The following is a 24,368-nucleotide window of genomic DNA, read 5'->3' as shown; positions in this document are numbered from 1 at the left end:
TAGTGAGGAGTAAAGAAATACTGTTGTTATAGTGACTAATATTGGATTATTGAACACCGGCATGGACAGAGGTTAAGAAGTATGTTAGTTTTGTCACCACAGGGATAGTGCAGATGTTTGCTTATAGGACAAGCCCTTGCATCTCCTATCTGAGGGCAGGTAATGTTCGGGCAGGAGTAGTCCTTGATATAGGAGAGAGATGTGGTAGGAAGTGCCAGATTTACTATGAAAGGTTGTTGACAAATAAACATTATTGAGTACGCACCCATATTGTGAGTTGTGTGGTGGGATCATCTGCATGTTATGTGCTCTTATTTATAGTTGTGACACAAGGGCTATTTTATATTAAAAAAAAAACAACACCAGACCTTGAAGTATTGGGTAATTGGGTCTAGCGGAGAGTAGGTTTTGGGGATGCAAACTAAAGTTTGGACTTGTTAGTTACAGTACAGTGTTTCAATATTTAAGTCTAGAATTTCTTATTATTTTTAATGCTTATACAAAGGTTCAACCATGATGTTTCTGGGAAGGGAGAGAAGTGTAAGGTGAAATGTGACTTAATCTTTTAGTGATATATTCTTTCACTGTTGCCAGGTTGTGCCTGATGCTTCTGTAGTTTTCACCAGCATCTATGTAATCATTTGATTTTATTCCAGTCATTTGGCAAACAAATTGCATTGGTTCTTTAGCCTTTATTTAGAAACACATTTAATCAGATTCTCTCTGTCCAAGTCTGTGACTGTCTGCACTAGGAGCTTAGGGGTATGATTTCCCCTGCTGGTGCAGATCCTTATCAGTAGGGCCATACCAAATTCATTGACCATTTTGGTCAATTTCACAATCATATTTTTAAAATAGTCAATTTCAAGGTTTCACATGTTTTCATCCGAAACTTCATCCTGTTGTAACTGTGGAGGTCCTGACCGAAAAGAGGTTTATGGGCAGGTTGCAAAGCTGTTGTAGTGGGGTCATTGGATTGCTACCCTCATTTCTGTGCTGCCTTCAGAGCTGGGCTGGGCTCTGAGGGCAGCAGCCACAAAACTTCGTGCAGACTGGGGACGTTTCAGAGGTGGGTCTGATCTCCCTCCTGAGAGCAGCCATGCAAGGAAAGAGCAAGTCCCATCCCTCCCCAGCCTGGCTGGGACTAGCAGCAAGGAGCCCCCAGCTGGGGACTCCCAGCAGCCCGGGGGAGATCAGACCCATCTCCAGGGACATCCCCACCCAGATTCAGGAAGCTCCGTGGTTGCTTCAGAGCCCAGCTGTGAAGGCAATGCAGCCTTGGAGCTTCCTGCAGCCAGGGGAGGTACCTGGAAGTGTCTGATCACCTGCAGGAGCAACCATGGAGACCAAGTCTGGTCCCTCCTGAGCTCTGCTGGGACTAGTAGCTGGAGCCCTGTGCATGGAAGCCCCCAGTGAGGCAACCACAACCCTGCCAATCCCCCTCCCCTACAATAGTTAGATTTCATGGGGAAGTCTGATTTCATGGTCTGTGATACATTTTTCACGGCCGTAAATTTGGTAGGGCCCTACTTGTCAAGCTAATGCGAGTATAAATAGTAGTAAGGCCACAGTAGCATGGGTAGTGATCTTACCTAGGGTTTTCAGAACCCCCAACAGGGACAACTTAACTACTTCACTCCAGGCGGTGTAAGGATCAAATCACCAGGAACTCAGCACTTCTGTCTGATCAAGGAAAAATGCAAATAAGCGTGCTCTAAAACTGCAGTTTATAAGATTTAAGCACACTGAAACATAAGCAATAGGTTTAGAATATCTCAAATATTTACCTAACATCTGGAACAGTATTGAGTAATTAACTGCAGTTTTGCAGTGGCCAGTTGCTTATACACCAGGGAGAAAGTGTGTCAGGAAAAACGTCTCTCAAGATGGCTTCAGAGGACTGCTCCAAAAGTGCACTCTTGTAGCTAATAATCATTTATAACTTACTTCTACAAAACGCATAGGTCATAATGACCCCTACTGTATCATCACTTTTCTAACTTCAATAAACTTTTAATATCAGAGGCATCTAAACAAAGTTTTCCAACCGCCAAGGTTTTCAGACTCAGTTGTTTAGTTGTCTGTCCCCTCCTCCCATACTGATTGGCAGAAACTGACAGCTAGATTTGACCTTGTCTCTAAAAGCCTGTCTCCAAGTTAACCCTTAACTATGTGGCTTTCAGTTTCATTACTTCAGGGTGGCTGAATGCACATAATATGATGGCAATTAAGTTAATCATGTTCTGGGGTATACACACCTCTCAAATCCAGGGCAACAGTGGCAGTGGAGGCACATCAGAGTCGTGCTGAGTACGAATCCATCAGAAACCAGTGGGTATGTACTCAGCACAGTTCAGCTGTGTCTCTGCTGCGGCTACCTGTGTTACCATGGCTACACTGCTATTTATTTATACTTTTGCTAGCATGATGAGAATGGGAGTATGTGTACACATACTGAGGAATCACATCCCTAGCTTGTAACGTAGACATAGCCTGTGAAACCTAATAACAAGGTGAGGTTGTAGGTACTGTCAAGCTCTATGGGAGGATACACTTTGCCTTCGGTTAACCTGAAAAGTCGTCTTAATCTTTGTTTTCAATTATTGCTTTAAGACGTGTCTACTTACTGTGGCATTGTTTCATCACTAGAGCTAGAATCTTACTTTCTTTGATTCTTATGTATTGCATATGCATATTTTTCCTTAGGGACTCTGCCATGCTTTGAGAAAAGAAGTATGGAAATTCCTTTTGGGTTATTTTCCTTGGCACAGTACTAGAGAGGAAAGAACTAATTTGCAAAGAAGAAAAACGTGAGTACAGACATACTTTTATAGTACAAAGGTTTAAATAGTTTCAGAATTTTTTCAAGCATATGCTTATTGTAGCAATGTGGAAATCGTCTTAAGTCTGCAGAAAGCTAACAGTTTAATGTTATTGAATGTAGTTATCCATGGCTTACTCCTGTATGCAACATTTTTTTATTTTTTGAGATAGTAGCGTTCAAATAATGAAAAGTGAAATGACTTAACAAATTGCATTCATTTTAAAAATGACCTTTCTTTTTCTTTAGAGATGAATATTTCAGGATGAAACTTCAGTGGAAATCAGTCAGCGATGAGCAAGAAAAACGAAATTCAAGATTAAGAGACTATAAGAGTCTTATAGGTAATTTTTCCTTTAACAGATTTAGCATGTAATGTATGGATATGGATTAGATTAATGGCGGGATTTTAAAAAAGAGAACTGAAGCTCTTGAGATTTAGAATACTAGAGCCATTGCTCAGTGTATTTTGTGGCCAGAGAATTTGCTGCATAATCAAGCTCCAAAATCTCAGTTTTGACTTAACTTTCTTAAAAAGCTTCTTGGAGAGCATGGACATGTCTACAATTAATTAGAGACCTCCCCAGTGAAGAACAGCACTGCCTTGCTCCAAAGGAGTACCATCTGGTCTTCAGTGATTCTGAAATTATAAAAGCAGTATTGAGTACAGTTTGTCATTATTATCTCATTTTAAGATAAAAACAAGATCCAACATAATCCAGAAACTAGCAGGTACGATGTGGGGCGCATCAGTGTTGTGAACATCTGCAGTAGCACTTGTATATTCAGTAACTGACTATTTTGCACCAATATGGAGCAGATGTAGCCACACATGAATTGTGGCTACCTAGCTAAATTCAGTGATCCAGTGCATCATGGGAACTCTTAAGTCAACTCCAACACCATGGCTACCTGTCCTGTCTAACATTGCTCCCCTGCCAATACACCAAACTGCTGCAACATTCTGCGAAGCTCAACACTTGTGAAAACAGATGTCTTCCTGTTCACCCAGACCTTGACAAGGCTCCCCCTACAACATCTTAAGTCCTGCAAGCCTTTCTGGGAACATTTGTTTAGCCTCATGCAATCAGGCTATGATGAGAAGGAGGCTTGGAAAGAAGATTGGGCTAAACAAGACTTAAAAAATAAGCACCTTGTGCCAGATCCCACACAGAAGGTTTCTGGATATGACCTTCCATGGTCATCTTGGTCATCTCTGAACCAAATTAGAACCAACCATGCTAGATGCGGACATCTAATGCACAAATGGAAAATCAAGGACTCCCTGGTGTGAATGTGGTTCCCCAGGACAGACCATCGAACGTATCACTACCTAGCGTCCAATTTATAAATATGAAGGAGGCATTACTACAATAAATTCTGCTACTCCTGATGTAGCTATTTGGCTCAGTCAACTTCAGGCGAAATTGTAGTTGCTGCTCTACACCAGCCATACGAAAGAAGTGCAGTTTGTCATCAAATTCAGATAGTGTGAACTCTGGTAATTGAAACAACACATAAAATGTACAGTCTATATCTAGAAACAAGCAGGCAGTTTCAGCTCAGTAATGCTTACAGAAACAAGACAAACTAAAATTTCATAATACTTGCTACAACCAATTACAGGTGTAACAATCGCTTTAAGCTTGTTTGCATGTTAGCTTTCCCATGATAGTTTTCAAATTATGCTGCATATCATATGCATTCGAGTGGCATTTCACAGTTAACTCATCTAAAGTAGTCTTCATTGTTTCTTTGAATTCAGTAAAAATGTTTTATATTTAATCATGAGGTTTCTGTAGAAAGTGTGTAACAATTAAAACAAAAAAATGCAAATCTGCTTGTAAGTAAATCATCTTATTCCAGACAGGAAGAATTTTCTTTTAAGTACTCTTAAAAGCTCTTTTAAAGCATTTTATAATGACATTCAGTGAATATAGTTGGTTGTTAAACACTTCAAAGCTCTGCAATAATGTTTTGAGAAATCAATAACTTAAAAAGCATTGTGCATTTGTTAGATATAGGCTTAGTAAAAAATGTTTTGAAAATATTTTATATCTGTGGGTTATTTCTCAGAAAAAGATGTAAACAGAACAGATAGAACAAACAAGTTCTATGAAGGCCAAAATAATCCAGGATTGATCTTGCTTCATGACATTTTGATGACCTATTGTATGTATGACTTTGATTTAGGTAAGTGGGACTTGTCTGAATATTTTTTTTATAAAAAGTTAATGGTTAGTGAGCAAGGATCACTTTTCTGAGTATTATTGCATTTCAAAAATCTTTTAGTGTATAATTATATACTTTATGAAGGTTAATAAAGTTAAATTAAATAGAAATATGAGTGTACATTTTCTAAAGATTTGGTAAATCCAGGGTATACATGTTTACAGTTTTTGTCGATGTTTGCAGAATATAAACTTTTAATGATCAAATGCAGGTATTTTTTTAAAGTCATGCAGAGGAAATGGAATTTTCAAACTATTTGGTTATGCTGATTTGGAACATATCTACACAATCTGCTGTACCACTGAACAATTGTACAAACAATTGGAGTTCAGTAACAAATTTGAAGCTTGCATCTTGGATGAAAAGAAGAAAAATCATTTAATTTAGAGTTCATAATTGTGTAAATCACAAGTTAACTGTCTAAGATTAAGTTTAATTGTTTCTTTTTTTAAGGGTATGTTCAGGGAATGAGTGACTTGCTTTCTCCTGTCTTGTATGTCATGGAAAATGAAGTGGATGCCTTTTGGTGCTTTGTATCATACATGGATCAAATGGTAAAAACAAGATAGTTTATTTCATAGTGTTCATGCAGCTTTCATTATCTGAATTTAGATGTAAAACTTCGTCATTTTATCTCTTGTCTTCATGACTAGACTGGAAAGTTTTGCACTATTTCCTCTGTTGTCTTTAGTGAAAAGAAGTGTTTAATATTTGCAAAGCAGAAAGAAACGGTTTAATATTGGTGTACGTATGACTGCAGAATAGCTCAGAGGCACATATGTCCAATAAATGGACTATGCTCATGTGAAGTAGGTGGCTCTTGTTTATCTTCTCTTTTTAAAGATAGGAGGATCAAATGCCCATCATTTCCAGTCAGTCACTAGAGGTTTACAATATCTGTGGACTGATAGAAGTACACCACCACTATAACCTTTCAGCTTTCAAGTCCTGTTACAATATGGCCAGCTTCTAACTGGTGGTGTGTTACCCAGAAGCGCTCTATATATTTATCAATGTGTATATATACTTTAGCAACAGACAAAAATTGGGAAGTCTTCTGTTTTCTCCCTTATGTTTCTTCTGTTTGTTTATTTGTATAATAAACATGTTTGGTCCTTGACACAGCTTCTGATAGCTTTTGATGTTCTGGGAACACAAAGCTTCCAGAAAGTTTACCAGCTATGGGGAAATTCTCCTAATGTAAGAGGAGGTCTCGGGTGACAGAGCCAGCATAGCCTTCTCTAAGGACCCCTGTTTCCTCTCTGAGTGCAGCTGTGATCTCTGTACACAAGAACATAGCCCTTTTGGGAGGGCTTGCAGCCCTGAAGGTATTCTGAGTTGTGCTGGTGGCCAAAATAGCCCCTGGTTGGCACCAGGATAAAGCTACCATTCTTCTTTGAACACTGTCCCAATGGGTGCTCCACTGTAGGTGTGTTTGCGTTCCCCGAGATGGGTATGCCTGGTTCAGTCTGCTTTAAGAAGCATCTCAGCTGCAAAGACTCCATCCTGATGACGGATTGACATTCCCACTGTGTCCATTGCCTTGGGGAAAATTACATTGCCCAGAAGTGTGGATTATGCCAGCAGTTGAAACTGTGGTCCTGAAAAGATAGAGAACTGAGACTTAAACTTCTTCTAATGGAAGCAGCTCTCCAACTGCCTTCAGACCCATGTCAAGACTCAGGACGGTGGGAATCCTCACCACAGCCCTCTACATCCAAGGAAAGTGAGCCTAAGATGACGCCTATGAGCCACTCACATGAGGGTTTTAAAAAAAGAGCCATAAGTCCCCATAGTGAGCCCTGAACCAGCCGAAAACCACCAGTTCATTCGGTATCATTGGTACTGACAGTACCGAAGCCATCCAAATGCGGAACCCAGAGCTCACGTGGTACCATCCCAGAAGAACACGTTAGGCTACCTAAGGACACTTTAGCAACAATTATTTCAGTGTTGGAACAGGGAGACTGGTACTCGGCTTCTACCTCCAGGATGCTTATTTCCATGTTTCAGTCATACCATCTCACAGATGATATCTTAACTTCACACTAGGGCAGGATCACTACCAGTACAGAGAACTTCCCTTTTGGCCTCTTATTGGCTCCTACAGTATTCTCCAAGGTCCTCTCTGTAGTGGCAACCCATCCACGTTTCCAGGGGATCATGGTCTACCCTTACCCGGACAGTTGTCTCCTCAGGGCACAATCCTTTGACAAAGCTCAGCAGGTTACCCATACGACTTTGGATTTATTCAGAAAACTAGGCTTACAAATCAACGTACAAAAATAGACATTAACCCCAGTATAGAGTTTAGAATTCATAGGAGCAGATCTCGACTCTGTCCAAGTGAGAGCGCTCCTTCTATAACAGAGATTGCTCAGTTTCAACACGCTTATAGAGACAGTGCAAACCAGCCCTCAGATATTGGCCAGACATTGCCTTCAGCTTCTGGGACACATGGCCATGGACACATTTTGTGATAGCTCATGCCAGGCTTCTTACGAAATGCCTCCAGTCATGGTTCAGCTTGGTTTACAGACTGAACAAAGACAGCCTAAACAAACCACTATCTCTACCCACCAAGATAAAACAATCTTTGAATTGGTAGAAAAACCCAGCAAATGTCTGCATGGTGATGCCATTTGTGCAACCTCCTCCTCCTCCACTTCTCACCATCAATGCATCCCTCATAGGGTGGGACGCACATCTCAAAAACCGTAAATGGTTGCTCTCTGAGATGTCTTCACATCTACCTCCTCACGCTCAGAGCAGTCAGGAATGCACGTGTTTCCTCCCACTGATCAGAGGCATGCACACACAGGTCACAATGGACAACATAGCATGCATGTAATACATGAATCATCAAGGGACCGCCAGATCGCCCTCCTTTTTTACGGAAGCACTAAAGCTGTGGAACTGGTGCATCTCCCACACTGTTACCATATCAGCAGCCTACTTGCCGGGAGTGCACAACACAAGAGCAGCAGTCTTGGCTGCAAGGTCCCACACAACCTTAAATGGGAGATAGACTTGGTGATACTCCCAGGGCCAGCCTTTCATCAGGGCGCCGGCCCAAGGCAACATACTGAAGGGGGCGCAGTTTGATAACCCCTTCTCTCCCCATGACCTGCCCTGTCGACCAAGAGCCAGCTGGGCTGAGGGAGGCAAGCAGGCAGGCAGGCAGCCAACTAGGGGAGAGAAATGCAGCATTGCAGAGAGCAGATCCAAGCTGCAACTTGACTAAGCACTCAGCCAGGTAACTCTGCGGGTGAGAGCAGGGATGGGTGTCTAGGGATCCCCACTGTCCTGGGACAGAGGGCCCCCTTAGGAGCAATGCCTGGAGTGGGGCTGGGCTGGAAGAGGCTCCCAATCTGATCTCTGGGATGAGTGGTGGAAGTTGAGGGAGAGAAGGAGGGGTATGTGCTCCAGCAGCTTGCCTCTGTGTCCAGGCTGGAGGGTTGGAGCAGGTTGTGGTGGGGGTAGACATACACTATCATCCTCTAAGAGCCACACACTTGTCCAAGAAAGGGCTTTCCCCCCAGCACTTCCCGCAGATAGGAGAGTGCACACTTATGCTGCAGAGCACCATGCTAACCAGGACGCTGCAACCTGCTCCCATCCCATCTCTGCAGAGAGGTGACACATGTGAGGGGGCATGCAGGGTCGCATTCCCCCCTCCCCCCCCGTTTTCTACCAGGGTTTGCCTGCCAAGACCCCCAACCCTGCCAACTTTCTGGAGCCTGAGACCAGGAGGCAAACAAACAGCAGTTGCACCAAATAGCTGGGAGCTGTAGGGAAGGGCTGCTGCAGCAGTCCCTGGGGAGGAACAGTTGCTTTCCCATAGGGGAAATGAGGGAGAGGGTGGGGGGGTAGGGATCATCCCTGCTCCCCTGGCTCAGAAGCTTCACTCACTTGGTCCCAGGAGTGGGTGCCTCCCCTAAGTCAGGCAGGCAGGTACACAGGAGATAAATGGGTCTGAGATCAGCTTCCCCATGTGCCTCTCCCCCCTCCATCTGAACAGGAGTGGGAATGGGCATCACAGTGGATAGGGGAGCAGCATGCTGGCTCACTGCATTGTGCCTTATCCCAGGGAGGTTCCCAACACAGTGGTTCTGTAGTTTGGTTTTAATAGCAGATCAGAAATTAAGTAGGTGGTGCCTTTCTGCTGTGACCTCTTTGAAACCCATCTCCCTTTCTTTCAATCATGATTGCCTATCCCCACCCTCAGGCTCTCTTATTTTAACTTTTTCCACTAGTTGTACTTATCACTATACTGGAATTCCTTGGAGCAGGGCCTTGTCAAAGCTGTTGGGGAAAGTGCTTTGCACATTTCTATACCACATCAAGAATAAAGAAACTCCTTTCTTTATTCCCATCTCTGATTTAATCCCATATCCTGCAAGCCTCCTTCATCCTCTGGAAGTTGCTGGGTTCCTGCTGTTAGTGTGAGGACAATGTGTGATTGTGATTTAAAGTTTCAGGCCTTTAAACTGGGAGATGACTCTAGTGGGGATAGGCTCTTCTCCTCCATGCCTCTCTCCCGCCCTGGTTCTCAACCCTGCTGCTCTGGTGACTTATGTATAGGCTTGATAGAATGCAATTTTTATTTTATTAGTTTACGTGATATCTGTTTTATTTTTAAGCATTTTTGTATGTTAATTTTTAATTTTCCACAGTTGTGGGAAATTATGGGGGAAGGTCAGATAATTTTTTAATGTCAGTAGAAGTTGAGATTCGAAGAGTTAAAACACAAACAGAAAGACAAGGTGGGTGAGGTAATATCTTTGTTTGGGCCAACTCTGATTGGTAAAAGACAAGTTTTTGAGCTGCACAGACCTGGAGAAGAGCTCTGTGGGGTTTGAAAGCTTGTCTCTTTCACCAACCAAAGTTGGGCCAATTAAATATATTATCTCACTGGCCTTGTGGCTCTCAAATCCTGGTGCCAACATGACTACAACAATACTGTACAAACCACTAAGTGTCAATATCACATGTCAATATATGCAAAATAAATATCCTAAAACCAGAAATAATTTGTTGATTTAACTATTCATTCAATAGTACATTAGTAACGATCCTAATTCAGACGTTTATATTACTGAATTTTGACTCTAACAAGTTCTCAAGCAGCATTTTTCTTGCTTTCCCTATCTGTAGAGTTTTCAGGTGCCTAAATATCCCCTGGAATCACAGTTAAAGTTGTCTCCCCCTCTCCCCCCAATCTGAAATGGCGCCCTGGCGAGCCAGAAGTGGCCAGAGGGCTGCAGGACTGCCATCGGCTCTGGCAAGATGCAGCCCCCCAAGTGACAGCACGAAGCCTGCCTTGAGCCATATGCTGAGCACCAGGCACCAACAGCCACAGCATCACCGCAGACGTAAGGATGGCATTACATCATATACCATGCCACCCTTACGTCTGCGCTGCTGCTGGCGGTGGCATTGCCTTCAGAGCTGGGCCCCTGGTCAGCACCTGCTGGTATCAGGCTGCCCTGCCAGTGCTTAATTTGTGCCAGGACTGAGCTCTGTCATCTCTTTCAACACAAATTCAACACTGAGGGAGGCATCGAAGCCCAGAGGTTGTTGGGGGTAGAGGAAGCCCAGCGAGCCCGTGGGGCAGGAGTAATAGGGAGTGCCAAAATACAAGTTCACCCAGGGTGCCATTTCCCCTAAGGCCAGCCCTGGATACTCTACAACATACTCCAATAATGGGGTCACACCAATAGACTTGTTCACCACTTACCAGAACAAGAAACGCTCGCAATACTGCTCCAGAGCAGGCCTCGGACAGCACTCTTTGGGGGATGCTCTCTTCCTCTCATGGGAGAAAGGCCTTCTTATACACCTTCCCCTGTTTCCTCTCTTGCTGAAAGTCCTGTTGAAAATAGAGAGAGAAAGCAAATGTCATAGTGATTGCTCCTACCTACACAAGAGAGATGTGGTACCCTTAACAGTCACAACTGGCAGTGTGTCCACCGATCACTCTTCAACCCACACCTTACCTTCTCTCGCAGAACAAAGGATGCAGTCTCCATCCCAGCCTATGGATACTACGGCTCAAAGCCTGGCTTCTTCATGGTTCCAGCATATAGCGATACCCTGCTCTGAGGAGTTACAGGAAGTGTTATTACACAGCAGGAAAGTGACTACTTGTCATACCTATCTACAAAAGTGGGCCAGATTTCAGATGTGGTGCCATTCTAGAGGAATTACCCAACATCGACTACTCTGACACTAGTCTTAGACTATTTACTGACTCTTAAGAAATCAGAAGTCTCTATTAGTTCACTAAAGGTACACTTGGCAGCAGTAGTAGCTTTTCAATGGGTCTTGAACTGCATCAAACTCTGTTATCAGGCTCACAATTTAGTACCTCAATCTACAATCCATACACACTCGACAAGATCGGTTTCCTCTTCAGTCACCTTCTTCAACCATGTCCCTATCCTGGAAATCTGCAGAGCAGCTACATGAGCATCTGCACACACCTTTGCAAAACATTATGCCCTCATGGGGGACTCTGATGTCGATGATAGATTCAGCCCTGTAGTTTTATCATTTATAGCGAACTCGACTCCGAAGTCCTAGCTTCCCATTTGGGATACTGGTTGGGAGTGACTTACAGTGGGGCACCGCTAGGAACAATACTTGAAGAGGAAGTTACTCACCTTGTGCTGTAACAATGATTCTTAGAGATGTGTATCCCTATGGGTGCTCTATGACCCACTCTCCTCCCCTCTACTTTGGAGTTCTCATTATTGACTCGTGGTAGAAAAGAAACTGAGGAAGGTTCGCCTGCGCAATGCTGGTTAGCCTCATGGCAGAGCACAAGGAGGGGCACAGCCCATGTGTGGGCCGAACAGATGCTGCTACCAAAGTTCAATGATCAGCAGTGCAGGGATGAAAACCACCTAGTGTGGAACACCTGTCTCGAAGAACCATCATTACTGCACAAGGTGCGTAAATTCCCCTTCTGTCCTGCTGGATTGGGCACAACAGTGATGGAGTTGAGGGTCTGGTCCATAAAGAATGACTGTTATTACATATATGATATACTGCAAAAATGAATTTTGTACATGCCTGAGCTCTTGTAGGGTAATAAAATTATTATTAATTTTAAACAAGTGCTCATTTCCAAGAACAACTTTGTATATGGGATGTTGTGAAACACAAATACAATAGTTTAGAATAAAATACCCTCAGTTGTCCTCTGATAACATTTTAATAATTTTCTCTACTCTGTCTATTCCTGCCTACAACTCTTTAGCTCCAATTTGGAGGCAGATGAATTTATTCACACCAAATCTTGTATCCAAGATAGCTCAGTGGTTTGAGCATTGGCCTGCTAAACCCAGGGTTGTGAGCTCAATCCTTGAGGGGGCCACTTAGGGATAGGGGCAAAAATCTGTCTGGGGATTGGGGGGTGGATTAGATGACTTCTTGAGGTCCCTTCCAACCCTGATATTCTATGATTTTAAGTTGCAGTGTAAGTATGACTGTGGAAGATTAAGTACAAATATCCCTGAGCCAGAGAGACAAAGTTCACTGTTTATTGCTTTAAGCTTCCAGTTGAAGGCAAAAATATATCAGACCTTGGCTCCGTCCTTTTAAACGCTTAGTATGTGAAACAGTTAAAGGGTCAGACCTTCTGTTACCAGGACAATGAATTTAACTTGCATGTAAACTAATCATAGTTTTGTGGTTTATAACAGTATTTGACCTAATGAACTATTTACCAGTATCAATACCTGACAGAGTGCTAAATTATTTCCCATCAAGCACGAGAACTTTGAGGAACAAATGCAGGGTATGAAGACACAGCTAATTCAACTGAGTACTTTGCTTCGCTTTCTAGACAGTGGATTTTGCAGTTACTTAGGTATGTGTAATAACTCAAACAACTTCTTACTTTTAGAGATGTGCATAGACATTCTAAAGGGCCCTTAAACACTTTTCCAACATGAATCTGTTACATTATTAATGCAGGACTGCCACATTCTAATAATTTGGCTTTAGTACAATGCCTTTGAAAGAAAAGAAACTTACTGTTTTATTTCTCTGAGCCCTAGAGTGCAGAGTCCTTAATGTATCACTAGGGATGCTGTTGTCCTAAAGGAACAATAAATATTCAAATTAAAAACATTTAATAGGTTTTTTAATTGGTTTTCATGGATAGCAAAATATAACAGCGCTAAATCGTTGATATTTAAGCAGAACTTCCCACTGACTTTATTGGAGACTTAGTTTTACAAATTGATGGCAGGATAACAGCCCTATAAGATGCATATTTTCTTTGTTTGGATGTTCATAAGAAATATGACATTCTTTTTGTAGAATCTCAAGACTCGGGATACCTTTATTTTTGCTTCCGATGGCTTCTGATCCGATTTAAAAGAGAATTTAGCTTTCAAGATATTCTTCGATTATGGGAGGTAAGAACATAGTTAGATATTTATGGAAGATGATTCAAAGCAAAATCAAAGGCAGAGTAGTGAAACAATGGGATAAATCTGACATGATGGGGACAAACTAGTGTACAGATTTTGTAGATAAATTATGCCTCTCTGACCTATAAGAAGACTTTTAAAGTTACACTGTAATACTGGAGTGATATGATGATTATAATTTACTTGGCTTTTCAAGTCGTGTTTGATAAACTCCGTCAGAAAAGACTCTTAAGTAAAATAACCACAGATGCTCTGGTAATGCTCAGGTCAGGGTTGAAAAACTGGTTAGGTTATAGGAAACAGCCAAAATAAATGGCTGCTTCTCAGAAGGGTGAAAAGTCTATTGGGGCATTCCCAGGATTGGTACTGGGGTTAAATGTGTTCCATATTTTTATAAATGACATATCTGATGATGTGAATAGTGAGACAAGGAAACTTGCTTTCAACACAAAGCTAACTAAGTTAATCCAAGTGGAGTGGGGTTTAAAATACTGTTGGGGGATCTAATCAGTCTGGGTAATTGGGCTGCACAATGCTAGAAATATGTAGATTAATATAAGACAATGCTTACTGGAAAAATGGAAATACTGATGGACTCTGAGCAAGTAGGATACTATTGTGGGCTGAGGTGGTCTAGGAATGATCCTGATGATGCCAATTAAACAAATTAAAATCTTGATTATAATTTTTAAAAGTGAGAAATACAAAATAAAATACAACACCACATTAAATGTTAGCATGATCTTAGCCCAAATATATAATCAACTTACTTCAAAAAGTGTATAGTAGATAATAGAAAAGGTTCAGACAGTATAAATAAAATGGTTCAATTAATGGCACAAAGCAGAAGGGTGGGCAGTAGAAAGATATTACATAAAACTGAATAATTGGCCTGGAACAGAAAATAAATGGGGACAGCCGGATTGAGGTACATACAGTTATTATTACAATGAAAACTGATTTGACACTTTGTATTCACTTTATCCCACAAATGAAAAAGGAGTCTTTCAAAGAAATGGAAGGGCAGTAAATTTAAAACTGCAAAGCGGAAATCATTTTTGGCCAATGTAAAGTCAGCCTATGGAGTTTTCTGACTTAAGAGGTTATTGAGCCAAATAGTTCATCAGAATTTCAAATGATAACTTTATAAATAACATTTACTAATTAACCACAATTCACAAATACAAAATAATTTAGCCTGTTATTCCATGGCATAAGGTGATCAGAAAAGAGGAGTTTGGAAGTAGCTTTTTCCAACCTCTTTCCTTTTCCTTTCCCAGTATTGTAACACTGTATGCTGGCTATTTTGTTTTTTTGAGGTTCCTCACCCCACCATTTTTGAAGCATCCGCTGAGGCAGGTTACCAGATAGTGGCCCAACAGGCTGTTCCGATGTAGCAGTTTTATACTGTGTCTCATATTTCATGGTTTTTTTAATATATCCTCAAAAAAATCTTCATTAAGTTGTGTGCTGTGAGCACAGTACACCGCTGCTATAGTTTTCTTCAATGTGTTGTACCGTGCACAAAGAGGCTGTAAGATCAGACTCTCAAAATTTAATCGTGGAAATCTAGTTCAGGATAATACCATTTTGAGCACTGTTGATTACAAATGAACTATATAAACGTACAGATATGTCTAAAAAATCTATAGAGGAATATGAAACTTGGTATTACCAATTATTGGTTTGACATTTTATGTCAGTTTTGTATAACATCTCTATATCATATCTAAATATTAAGTGTGTATATGTGTGTATATAAACACGCACGCGCACACACTTTAACTTTCTGTAGTGATTGTTTTTTGCTATTCTAAACCCTTTCAACTAATGAATAAAGACATCTAAGATATTGGTGGAATCCTACTAAAATAATGTGTTGGGTCCCTCCAGTTCATCTTAAAAAATGTGGTACAAACATTATTTTTCAGTTTCGTTACCAGGAAAAGTGGAGCTAAAAATCATATGCTTAGTTTGCTTTTTAAAATGTTCAAAAACCCATTTAACATCTAATCAAATTGTGACATTTATGCCAACATTTCCTCCATCTGAAGATTAATGCCTTTCTTTTAGAAAGTTAGAGCCTGATTCACCACTACATCACTCCAGTGTTATATCCAGGCCATTCTACTGATACAAAAATAGAGTGCTGTCAAATGTACAATGTAAACAGGACAAATACTCAATTTCTTAAGTCAGACTTCTTTCAGATACAGTAAAAGTAGGGGTTACTTGTCTACAGTAAATGCAATATTTTCAGACAGAAGTGTGATTTAGCAGAGTTGGACCATTCCGCTGTTACGTCAAGGGTATTTGCAGTATGAACTGAACATATGTAAGGGCTTTATTCACCACTGTGTTTAAACCCATTTTATGCTGGTGCAACTCAAATGACATAAGACTTGAATGACAGTGGTGAACTGGGACTTTTGTGTTAGTACTTATTACAAATATTCATACCTAGTGAGGTAGCAGTGGACATAAGTAATCCCTAAGATGACTGTATCTGAAAAATCAGAAGGTGGGGGGAAGCCTTGTTCTCTATTTTTTTGAGATTGTTCGTTTTGATAGCACTTGTATATGCTCAGTTTAATTTTTGTTAGTTGGTTTCACTTCCTTTCACATCCGCTAGTATGTAATTTTACTGTCATGCACTCCCTTGGAGGAGCTCATGTGTACATCCTTCTCCATGCTTTGTGAAAGACTTGTTATCAGAAACAACAACAGGAAGTCTGGAATGGAGGCAGCAGCTAGCAGCTGTGTACATGGATAGGATAGGGATAAGCCCTAGCACATTCATTTGCCCTCTTAGCTTTATTCTGTTCCCAATAAAATTTCTGGATGTAACAATACTTCCATGGTAGTTGGATCAGGCCCTGAAAGATTTCTGCATGGAGCAGAAAAACTGTTATAAAAACTTCTTCTTTAAAATATATTTTTAAAATTCAATATATCTGGTTTAAAGGGGTTTCTATTAGAAAAATCACATTTTTAAAAGAAATGTAAACTTAAAAACAACTATTCAAGTTGACAGTAGATCTTTAACCAAAGCTGTATTTTGATAGACACCAGCCTACAGTAAAGACGATGGAATCCTATCGTTTGTGTTTGGTGTACAATTTTAAATTCCTGGAGGTGATATTTTCTGCTCTGTATTCCTTTTAACATGCTGCTAGATCTCTGTTAATAGTAATTATACCTGTTATATTAGTGATTAATTATATATAATTATTAAGACCCTACCTGAATCATGGGATGATCTTCAATTAATTGTGGCTGAATTGCGGACAAGACATGGAAAATCATGGCAAAGTAATAATGGACCTTTATTAATAGCCGTAATTTGGAAAAGCCACAGTAGATATATTTGTTTAAGAAAAATTTGCTGGAACGATATAAACACTCAACTATTATGTTATGCCTTCTGATTTTTTTTGATAACCAGACAATTTGGTGCAACTACAGGGCCATGATCAGGGCAGGGCATGTGGGGCAGCCATCCAGGCTGCAAAGCTGAGGGCAGAGAGGAGCACGTGAGGGGGAGGGGGTGTGTGTAGAAAAATGATAAAAAACCATTAGGGGATAGAGCCCTGCAACGGGCATGATATTGCCACCTTTGCTTCTGTGCCACTGCTGTTGGCATCACTGCCTTCAGAGCTGGGTATCTGGCCAGTGGTCGCCACTCTCCGGCTGCCCAGCTGTCATAGGTCTCACCCCCCCTCTGAACTTTAGGGTACAGATGTGGGGATCTGCATGGACACTTCTAAGCTTAATTAGCAGCTTAGATCTGGTCTCGCTGCCACCATCCAGAATTTCTGAGTACCTGGATCACTCCCTTTCCCCCAAAAATCTTCCCCTCCTTGGGTAGCCTTGAGAAACTCCTCCACCAGTTCCCTGATGAGTCCAGATCCAATTCCCTTGGATCTCCAAAAACAAGGAAGAATTACTCCTTCCTCCTCCCTTTTCCCCCTCACCAGTCCCTGGTGAGTCCAGATCCAATTCCCTTGGATCTCCAAAAACAAGGAAGAATTACTCCTCCTCCTCCCTTTTCCCCCCTCACTAGTCCCTGCTGAGTCCAGATCCAATTTCCTTGGATCTCCAAAAACAGGGAAAAAATCAATCAGGTTCTTAAAAAGAAGGCTTTTAATTAAAGAAGAGAGGTAAAAGAATAAACCCTCTGGGAGAGAGCCTACCAACGTATCTCTCAGACAATAGATTGAAAACGCAGGATATTCCCCTGGGCAGAAATCTTAATACACACACACGCAAGAATACCCAATTTGATAATTCCTCTCTAATTGCACCAAGACAAGTTACAGAAGAAAATAAACATAAACCTATTTATTCCTTTCTAAAACTTACTACTCTGATAAGAGGCTGGTTCCTTGATCTTTTCCACTCCAGCTGAAACTGACTAAACAAAGGAAACTTCCCTCCTTCCCTTTGAAACATCTTGTTCCCCCATTGGTTCCTCTGGTCAGATGTCAGATAGGCTAGGTGAACTTCTTAACCCTTTACAGGTAAAAGAGGCATTAACCCTTAACTATCTGTTTATGACACCTGCTCTGAAGTAGTGCCAGTGCTGCCAGCAGCAGCACAGAAGGTAAGAATGGCAATACCATGCCCACTGCAGGGCTCTGCCCCTACCCTTTTTTTAGCCATTTTTCCACACCATTTCCTGACCACCACCACCTCCAGCTATGCACCCTGGCCAGCTGCCCCACTTGCCCCGCCCTGGTTAGGGCCCTACCCAAAACTCTCCAAGATTATTTAATGTACTAATAGAGGAAAAAAGTGTGTGTTCCAAACCTCAAAAAGTACGTAAAATTGTAGACTGTGCGAAGTGTGCTTATTTAAAGTGAAAGCTTAATACTTCAGAATCCACAATTTCCACAATATTGCGAATGAATTAGGACCTTAATAATAATACCATGGAAATTTATGAGTATACTGAAGATGGGTGGGCAATGATTTGATTGCTAGCAACATCCTTGTGTGGCAGTCAATGTGTGTTTATTTTATAGTGTGAGAACAGCAGAATTAAAAGAAAATTAGCAAAGAAGTGGACTCTGCATGCAATTCACTTTGATACAGTTTGTAACATTTATCAATCCTTGTTCATTTTCTTTTTAAAGAATGAATTGAGGTTAATTACAAAATGGAGTATTAGATATTTGAAATAGATTCTTAATCTGTCATGGCTTAGTGAATGAAACTTTCAAGGTTAATTACATTGTAATTAAACATTTTTAATTGATTTGGTTTGGATGTCACTCAGACTTTTACAGTTCTAGTGAAGGGCTGTGTGCATTGCAGTGACAATTGTGCAAGAATAAAATAGACTATTCTTTTAGCTTCAATAGCAGTGACCCTGAATCTTAAATAGATTAGAAACTATAATTGTGCTAGCTAAGATAGAAATTACTTATAATATCAAACCCGTGGTATCAAAGGCACAAACAGAGCACCAAGAAGGAATTGCTTATGCCTTTTCCCTGCTACCAGTCTTCTCTTCCCACCAAAATATAGTATTGTTTAACTGGCCTAGTAAATGTCTGCTTTCGCTTTAGGACTTTATTGATTTCTGGATGTAACAGAATAAAACTAATTATCCTTATAACAGTTCCCGTGTTCCTGTATAGAGGTGAATATCCTTCATAAAGCTTGCTACAGCATGTAAGTGAGATCTATAGGGTAGTAAAATTAAATGCAACAGGTGTTTACAGCAATTTGAAAGGTCTGCTGTAACTCTGAATTAGCTATGAGTTTAAGGCTGACAGGCTCTCCTTACTTTAAATGCTTCAAGATCACCTTATAACCGTGAAGTAAACCTATTTTTCATGCTCCTGTAATAACTAAGTACAGTAGGTTGAGTGAAAGAGTTCTTACTTGAACTAGTCAAAGTATAGTGTGCAAAAATATTTTAACCTGCAATAGAATCGTGTGGAAGGGCATTTAACACCAAAGTGCTACTTCTTTCCATTCTTATTGTGTAATTTTAATAATTAAGCAACTTCTTCAGAGTAAGCTGGAAGAGAGCGTACACATCTTTCTAAAACTTTTGGAATGGGATAGGGCTAACAAGTTGTCTTTTCAAATTGACTCATGTATATATGTATAGTGACATTTTTTGTAGAAAAGTTTGTTAGATTACACCTGAGTACATAATTTCACTGTTTACCAGTATAATGTTGGAATGTTCTCATATTGCATTTGCATACAAAATGGAAATATTGTGTAAAAAAAAATTGTAAACAAAAAAAAGTATTAAAAAAAACCTGTATACACCATTCTTTATAATTAGCATTTGTTTGATACAGGTTAAATTTTATCAGTTTAAGATGTATAGAAAATTCTGATTAAAAATGTGAAAGTAGTTTGATTTATGTTTTGAGAGTAGTATATTTTACCTTAAGAAATGCTGGGTGCAGGACATTAGTTCATGAATCAATAGCTTCATGTGCTGTAGGAAGAAAGAATAAATGGTAAATAGTGGTGTGCCCCAGGGATCCGTACTGGGACAGTGCTGTTCAACATACTCATAAATGATCTGGAAAAAGGGGTAAACAGTGAGGTTGCAAAATTTGCAGATACAAAATTACTCAAGAGAGTTAAGCCCAAAGCAGACTGTAAAGATTTACAGAGGGATCTCACAAAACTGGGTGACTGGGCAACAAAATGGCAGATGAAATTCAGTGTTGATAAATGCAAATTAATGCACAATGGAAAACATAATCCCAATTATCCATACAAAGTGAGGGATTTTAATTACTATATATACTCGTTCATAAGCCGAATTTTTTTTAGTAAAAAAGGGAAGCACCAGAGAAGGGGGTCGGCTTATGAATGGATATAGAGAGGGAGTGATGGGACACAGCCCATCCCCCCAACAGAGGGAGCAAGGAGAGGCAGCACAGCTAGCAGAGCCAGAAGGGAAGAGGTGAGGCCAGAGTCTCTCCGCTTCTGGCCATGCTGCTTTCCCCACAGCCTCCAAAGCAACTGCAGCTCCGGGGCTGGCAGGCTGCAATCTGCTGCTCGGCCCCGCCCCCCCGAGCAGGGTGTGGCCACGCCGCCCAGCCTGTTGGAGCACGACGGCTCAGCCTGCTGGAACATGCTGTGGCCACACCACCTGGTCTGGCCCGCCGGAGCAGGCTGTAGCCACGCTGTCCAGCCTGCCGGAACAGCTGCAGCCAGGCCAGACACATCCTACCCTGGCCCTTCCCAGATAAGGTGGGAAGGGATAGGATGGGGAGAGTGTGGGGGTCCGAGGCTAAGGGTAGGGTCATGTGGGGGTGGCCACGGTTACTCCCTTGACTCTCTGCTTCCCCCTTCCCTCAAACAATGGTTATAATCTACTCTTTTAGTCGCCACTCCTAATGTAAAAATGAAGCCATCATAATTATAAGTGTACTGTGTTCAAAGAGCCAAATCTTGGTCCCACTGAACTCAGTAAGGGGGTTTTCTGTTGATTTATTTGATCATATTTGACCTGAAGCAGCAAGCTATTATTTGGCATGTGTGCTCTTTGACTTGTAGGCTTGTTGTTATGGAGTGGTGGGCTGAGGATGGAGGGACGGTTTGGCTTATAAGAACCTTTTGTAAAGATTTGAAAGCACAGTAAGCGTTTCTGCCAATTTGCTGGATTTTCCAGGCTTTATACCAAGACCTGTCAAGCCATGGAAAACAATTAGAATTCATAAATGTTTTGTATACAATTACCTGTCCTCTTGTTTGAGTAAGAGATTTTTTCCCTTAAGTAGGACAGCCAGCAGGCATCAGTAGTACCATGAAAGCATATTGGGCTTGGTAGTATCCATCATAGACATCTTCAGCGGACCGACTGATCTTGAACTGGGCATGTAACTACTTAGATTTATTTATCACTAAGTATTTTTCAGCCAGTGATAGGAATATTTAATTGGTTTAAAAAAGGAGCTTGTTTTTTAATTAAACCATTAGGCTCAGAAGGCATACTGAAGCTATATTATTATTAAATGTGAAAAGTTGTTATACTTCAATGTCTGTCTTGCTCTTCAGAAGAAAGGCATGAATTCTCATTTCCAATTTCAAAAGCCGTTTTAATATTTTAACAGGTAATGTGGACAGAGTTGCCTTGCCAGAATTTTCATCTTCTCATCTGTTGTGCTATCCTGGAATCTGAAAAGCAGCAAATAATGGACAAGCATTATGGTTTTAATGAAATACTAAAGGTATCTGCTGAGGTTCTTAATTTTAGGTGTAAATTAACCCTTTGAATGAATTCTTTGCTGGTTCTACACTGAAAAAGGATGTAGATGTACAGTGTGTCTCCTGAGTGGTTATAGTTACTTCATTCCAGAACTCTTTAAGGGGCAAGGCAACCCAATGAATATAATTATGGGTCAGAAATTTTTCACCTATATTAAGAGGTTAAATCCCTAATGTTGGGTTAATCAGTGTCAATAATATTTTCACTCTAGTAGATAGAATATTAGTACTTACTCTTTTTAAACCGCCTAGGAAGTTGCATAAATCTAAATCGTTACTTCATCTTCTATAAATTTATTTATTATTACCTCTTCAGCTCTGTGAATTAGGATTGTCTGATGTGATATGCTATTGTATATTACATTAGAATAAGGAACACTGATGTGGACTCATTTTAAGAATCCTATAAAATGCTGACCAATTGCTATGAAATATTGAGCACATTCAGCTCCCGTTTATCAATCCATGTACAATGTTTTGAGCATTTTGCAAGTTTGACCCCTTAATCTCCAATGTGGCACTTACAATAGAGAAGAATATTATTTTAATGCAACAGCATATTTTTTCTAGTCTATTTGCCATTCTTATTTTTTGTGAATATATTTTTAGCATATCAATGAACTGTCTATGAAAATTGATGTGGAAGATATACTCTGTAAAGCGGAAGCAATTTCTATCCAGATGATGAATTGCAAGGTAAAGTTATTTTAAAGTATATTGATGAGTATTCGAGACAGTATACACACATAGTTTTGAAATAGTCCCTTTTGAAATAGTTCAGATTTTGGATGTGATGGGAATCTGCTGTCAGCCTTTGATTAGATATTTATAAAAGCTTCATGCACCTATCTAGGCAAGCGTTGTACGTTCGGTATCAAAAGTGTATTAATGTGAGAAAAAAGCTGGAGTTTTGCTCTTGGATAGGTTGTTTTTACTTTGTTTAGGTGAGATTAGCTGGTATACAGGTGAATTGTCATTCGATGTATGGGGAGTGATGAGAGGGGAGTCTGAGTTACCCTGCTGCCTACTGGACTAAAAGCACATACACTTAGTTTTGGTGTGTGCTGAAAAGTTGTGTATTGATAGATTGGTGGAAAAAGTTTTAGGCAGTGTTATGAAATTTATAATGGTTGATTTGATTTGACTTATACTTTGGGTTCAGAGCAAATGTGAATAGCAATGTTAATCAGATAATAATTACATGAATATAATTTAGACTGTGGGATAAAGGTTTCCCTATCAGCTGTAAAGATCTTTTCAGGGAGCAAAGATACAGCTGGCTATTTTCTTGAAAATAATCAACCCTTATGCAAAATTAATATTTAAACATATTTTCACTACAGATTACTTTATTTGTATAAGTGCTTTCAAGAAGTCATTAAGAGTAATATGCTTGCTAATGTGTTTCAATTAACTCTTCAATTTAATTTAATAAAATAAAAAATAAAATGATAAATGTTTCCTCCTCACAGGAATTGCCTCAAGCAGTTTGTGAGGTCCTGGGGATGGAGACCAGTGCTGTTACAACACCAGATTCGGACACTGGAGAAGATGAAAGTGTTACTGTGATGAGGCGTTCTTCATCAACATATCAGAATATCTCAATGCCTGTAACTGCTGCCAATGGAACAAGAGATAACGCACAACACATGGCTGTGACACATAGTGCCCAAAGATTGACACCTACATAATTACACTTGGTTAAATTCTTGAAGAGACACTTTACTGCAGCTCTTTTTTTTTCAAGCACTTGAGAGGTGGATGTTTAAAATTTGATGTCTGATTAAGCTTTAAGGTTTTGGAAAGAAATTCTGTACTGTAATGCTCTTGCATTAAAGCTTTACAACATGACCTGACCTAATTCTTTTTGTAGTTACTTCTACCAAAATAGCCTTTTGTTTTCAATAACATTCCTTACTATTTTTGTAGCGAAGTGCATTTCTTTTTTGGTAATGAACTGGAAATGGCTAATAGTTACAAGCTGGGTGATTTGGAAATGATGCATCTGCTGAGTTTTGACTTATTATTCTGAGCTTTGGTGATTCTTTGGTTTGATCAGATTCAAAATGTGTGAACTGAAGCTCCTGTACAGCATTTCCATGCTGAAAAGATGGTGATTTCCAGAAGAGGAACATTTTGTAAATGAACAGAGGTTTTTCCTTCTCAAATGTTTACAAAAATATTTGTTGCTGTTTGAATGTACATTTGAAATGGACATTTTGACTTATGCAGTTTAATGTCCAGATACTGAATTTTGTGTACCCCAAGAATGGATAAACAATATATTTTTTACATTTAACATCTCTTCACTTACACACACACATATATATATATATATATATATATATATATATATATATATATATATATATATATATATATATATATATATACTATCTACATAAGCAAGTATCTGTGAATACTAAAAGAATAGGCATATTTTCAATATTTGAATAAACTTGACTGTTCATTAGTCAGTTTGACCAAATTAATACACAACAATTTCAACCTGGCTCTTTTTTGAAAACTATTTTCTAAATAATTACTATTTCTTGTGGGTCTGATCAGTCCTACACCTGGTGTAATTTTACAATTAATTTCTTGCGAAGTTTATCTTTACCAAT

The 24,368-nt window shown here is 40.0% G+C and overlaps 1 protein-coding gene across 5 annotated transcripts in view; it reads left to right on the top strand.

The window, feature by feature from the left end:
• Positions 1-23,600, top strand: part of TBC1D15 (TBC1 domain family member 15) — an 84,416-nt gene extending 60,816 nt beyond the window's left edge. For all 5 annotated transcript variants that reach the window (XM_030548723.1, XM_030548724.1, XM_030548725.1 and 2 more), the window contains 9 exons: positions 2,707-2,810; positions 3,071-3,165; positions 4,898-5,014; positions 5,507-5,607; positions 12,830-12,929; positions 13,385-13,482; positions 21,591-21,707; positions 22,354-22,440; positions 23,217-23,600. In XM_030548723.1, the coding sequence (XP_030404583.1) occupies positions 2,707-2,810; positions 3,071-3,165; positions 4,898-5,014; positions 5,507-5,607; positions 12,830-12,929; positions 13,385-13,482; positions 21,591-21,707; positions 22,354-22,440; positions 23,217-23,435 (1,038 nt within the window). In that variant the 3' untranslated portion in view covers positions 23,436-23,600. The remainder of the gene's footprint in view (positions 1-2,706; positions 2,811-3,070; positions 3,166-4,897; positions 5,015-5,506; positions 5,608-12,829; positions 12,930-13,384; positions 13,483-21,590; positions 21,708-22,353; positions 22,441-23,216) is intronic.
• Positions 23,601-24,368: the final 768 nt, after the last annotated feature.

Source organism: Gopherus evgoodei, chromosome 1 (assembly GCF_007399415.2).
Source record: "Gopherus evgoodei ecotype Sinaloan lineage chromosome 1, rGopEvg1_v1.p, whole genome shotgun sequence".
Lineage (NCBI taxonomy): Eukaryota > Metazoa > Chordata > Testudines > Testudinidae > Gopherus > Gopherus evgoodei.
Note: the sequence above shows the minus strand (reverse complement) of the source record. Positions and strands in the feature narration are given on the sequence as shown.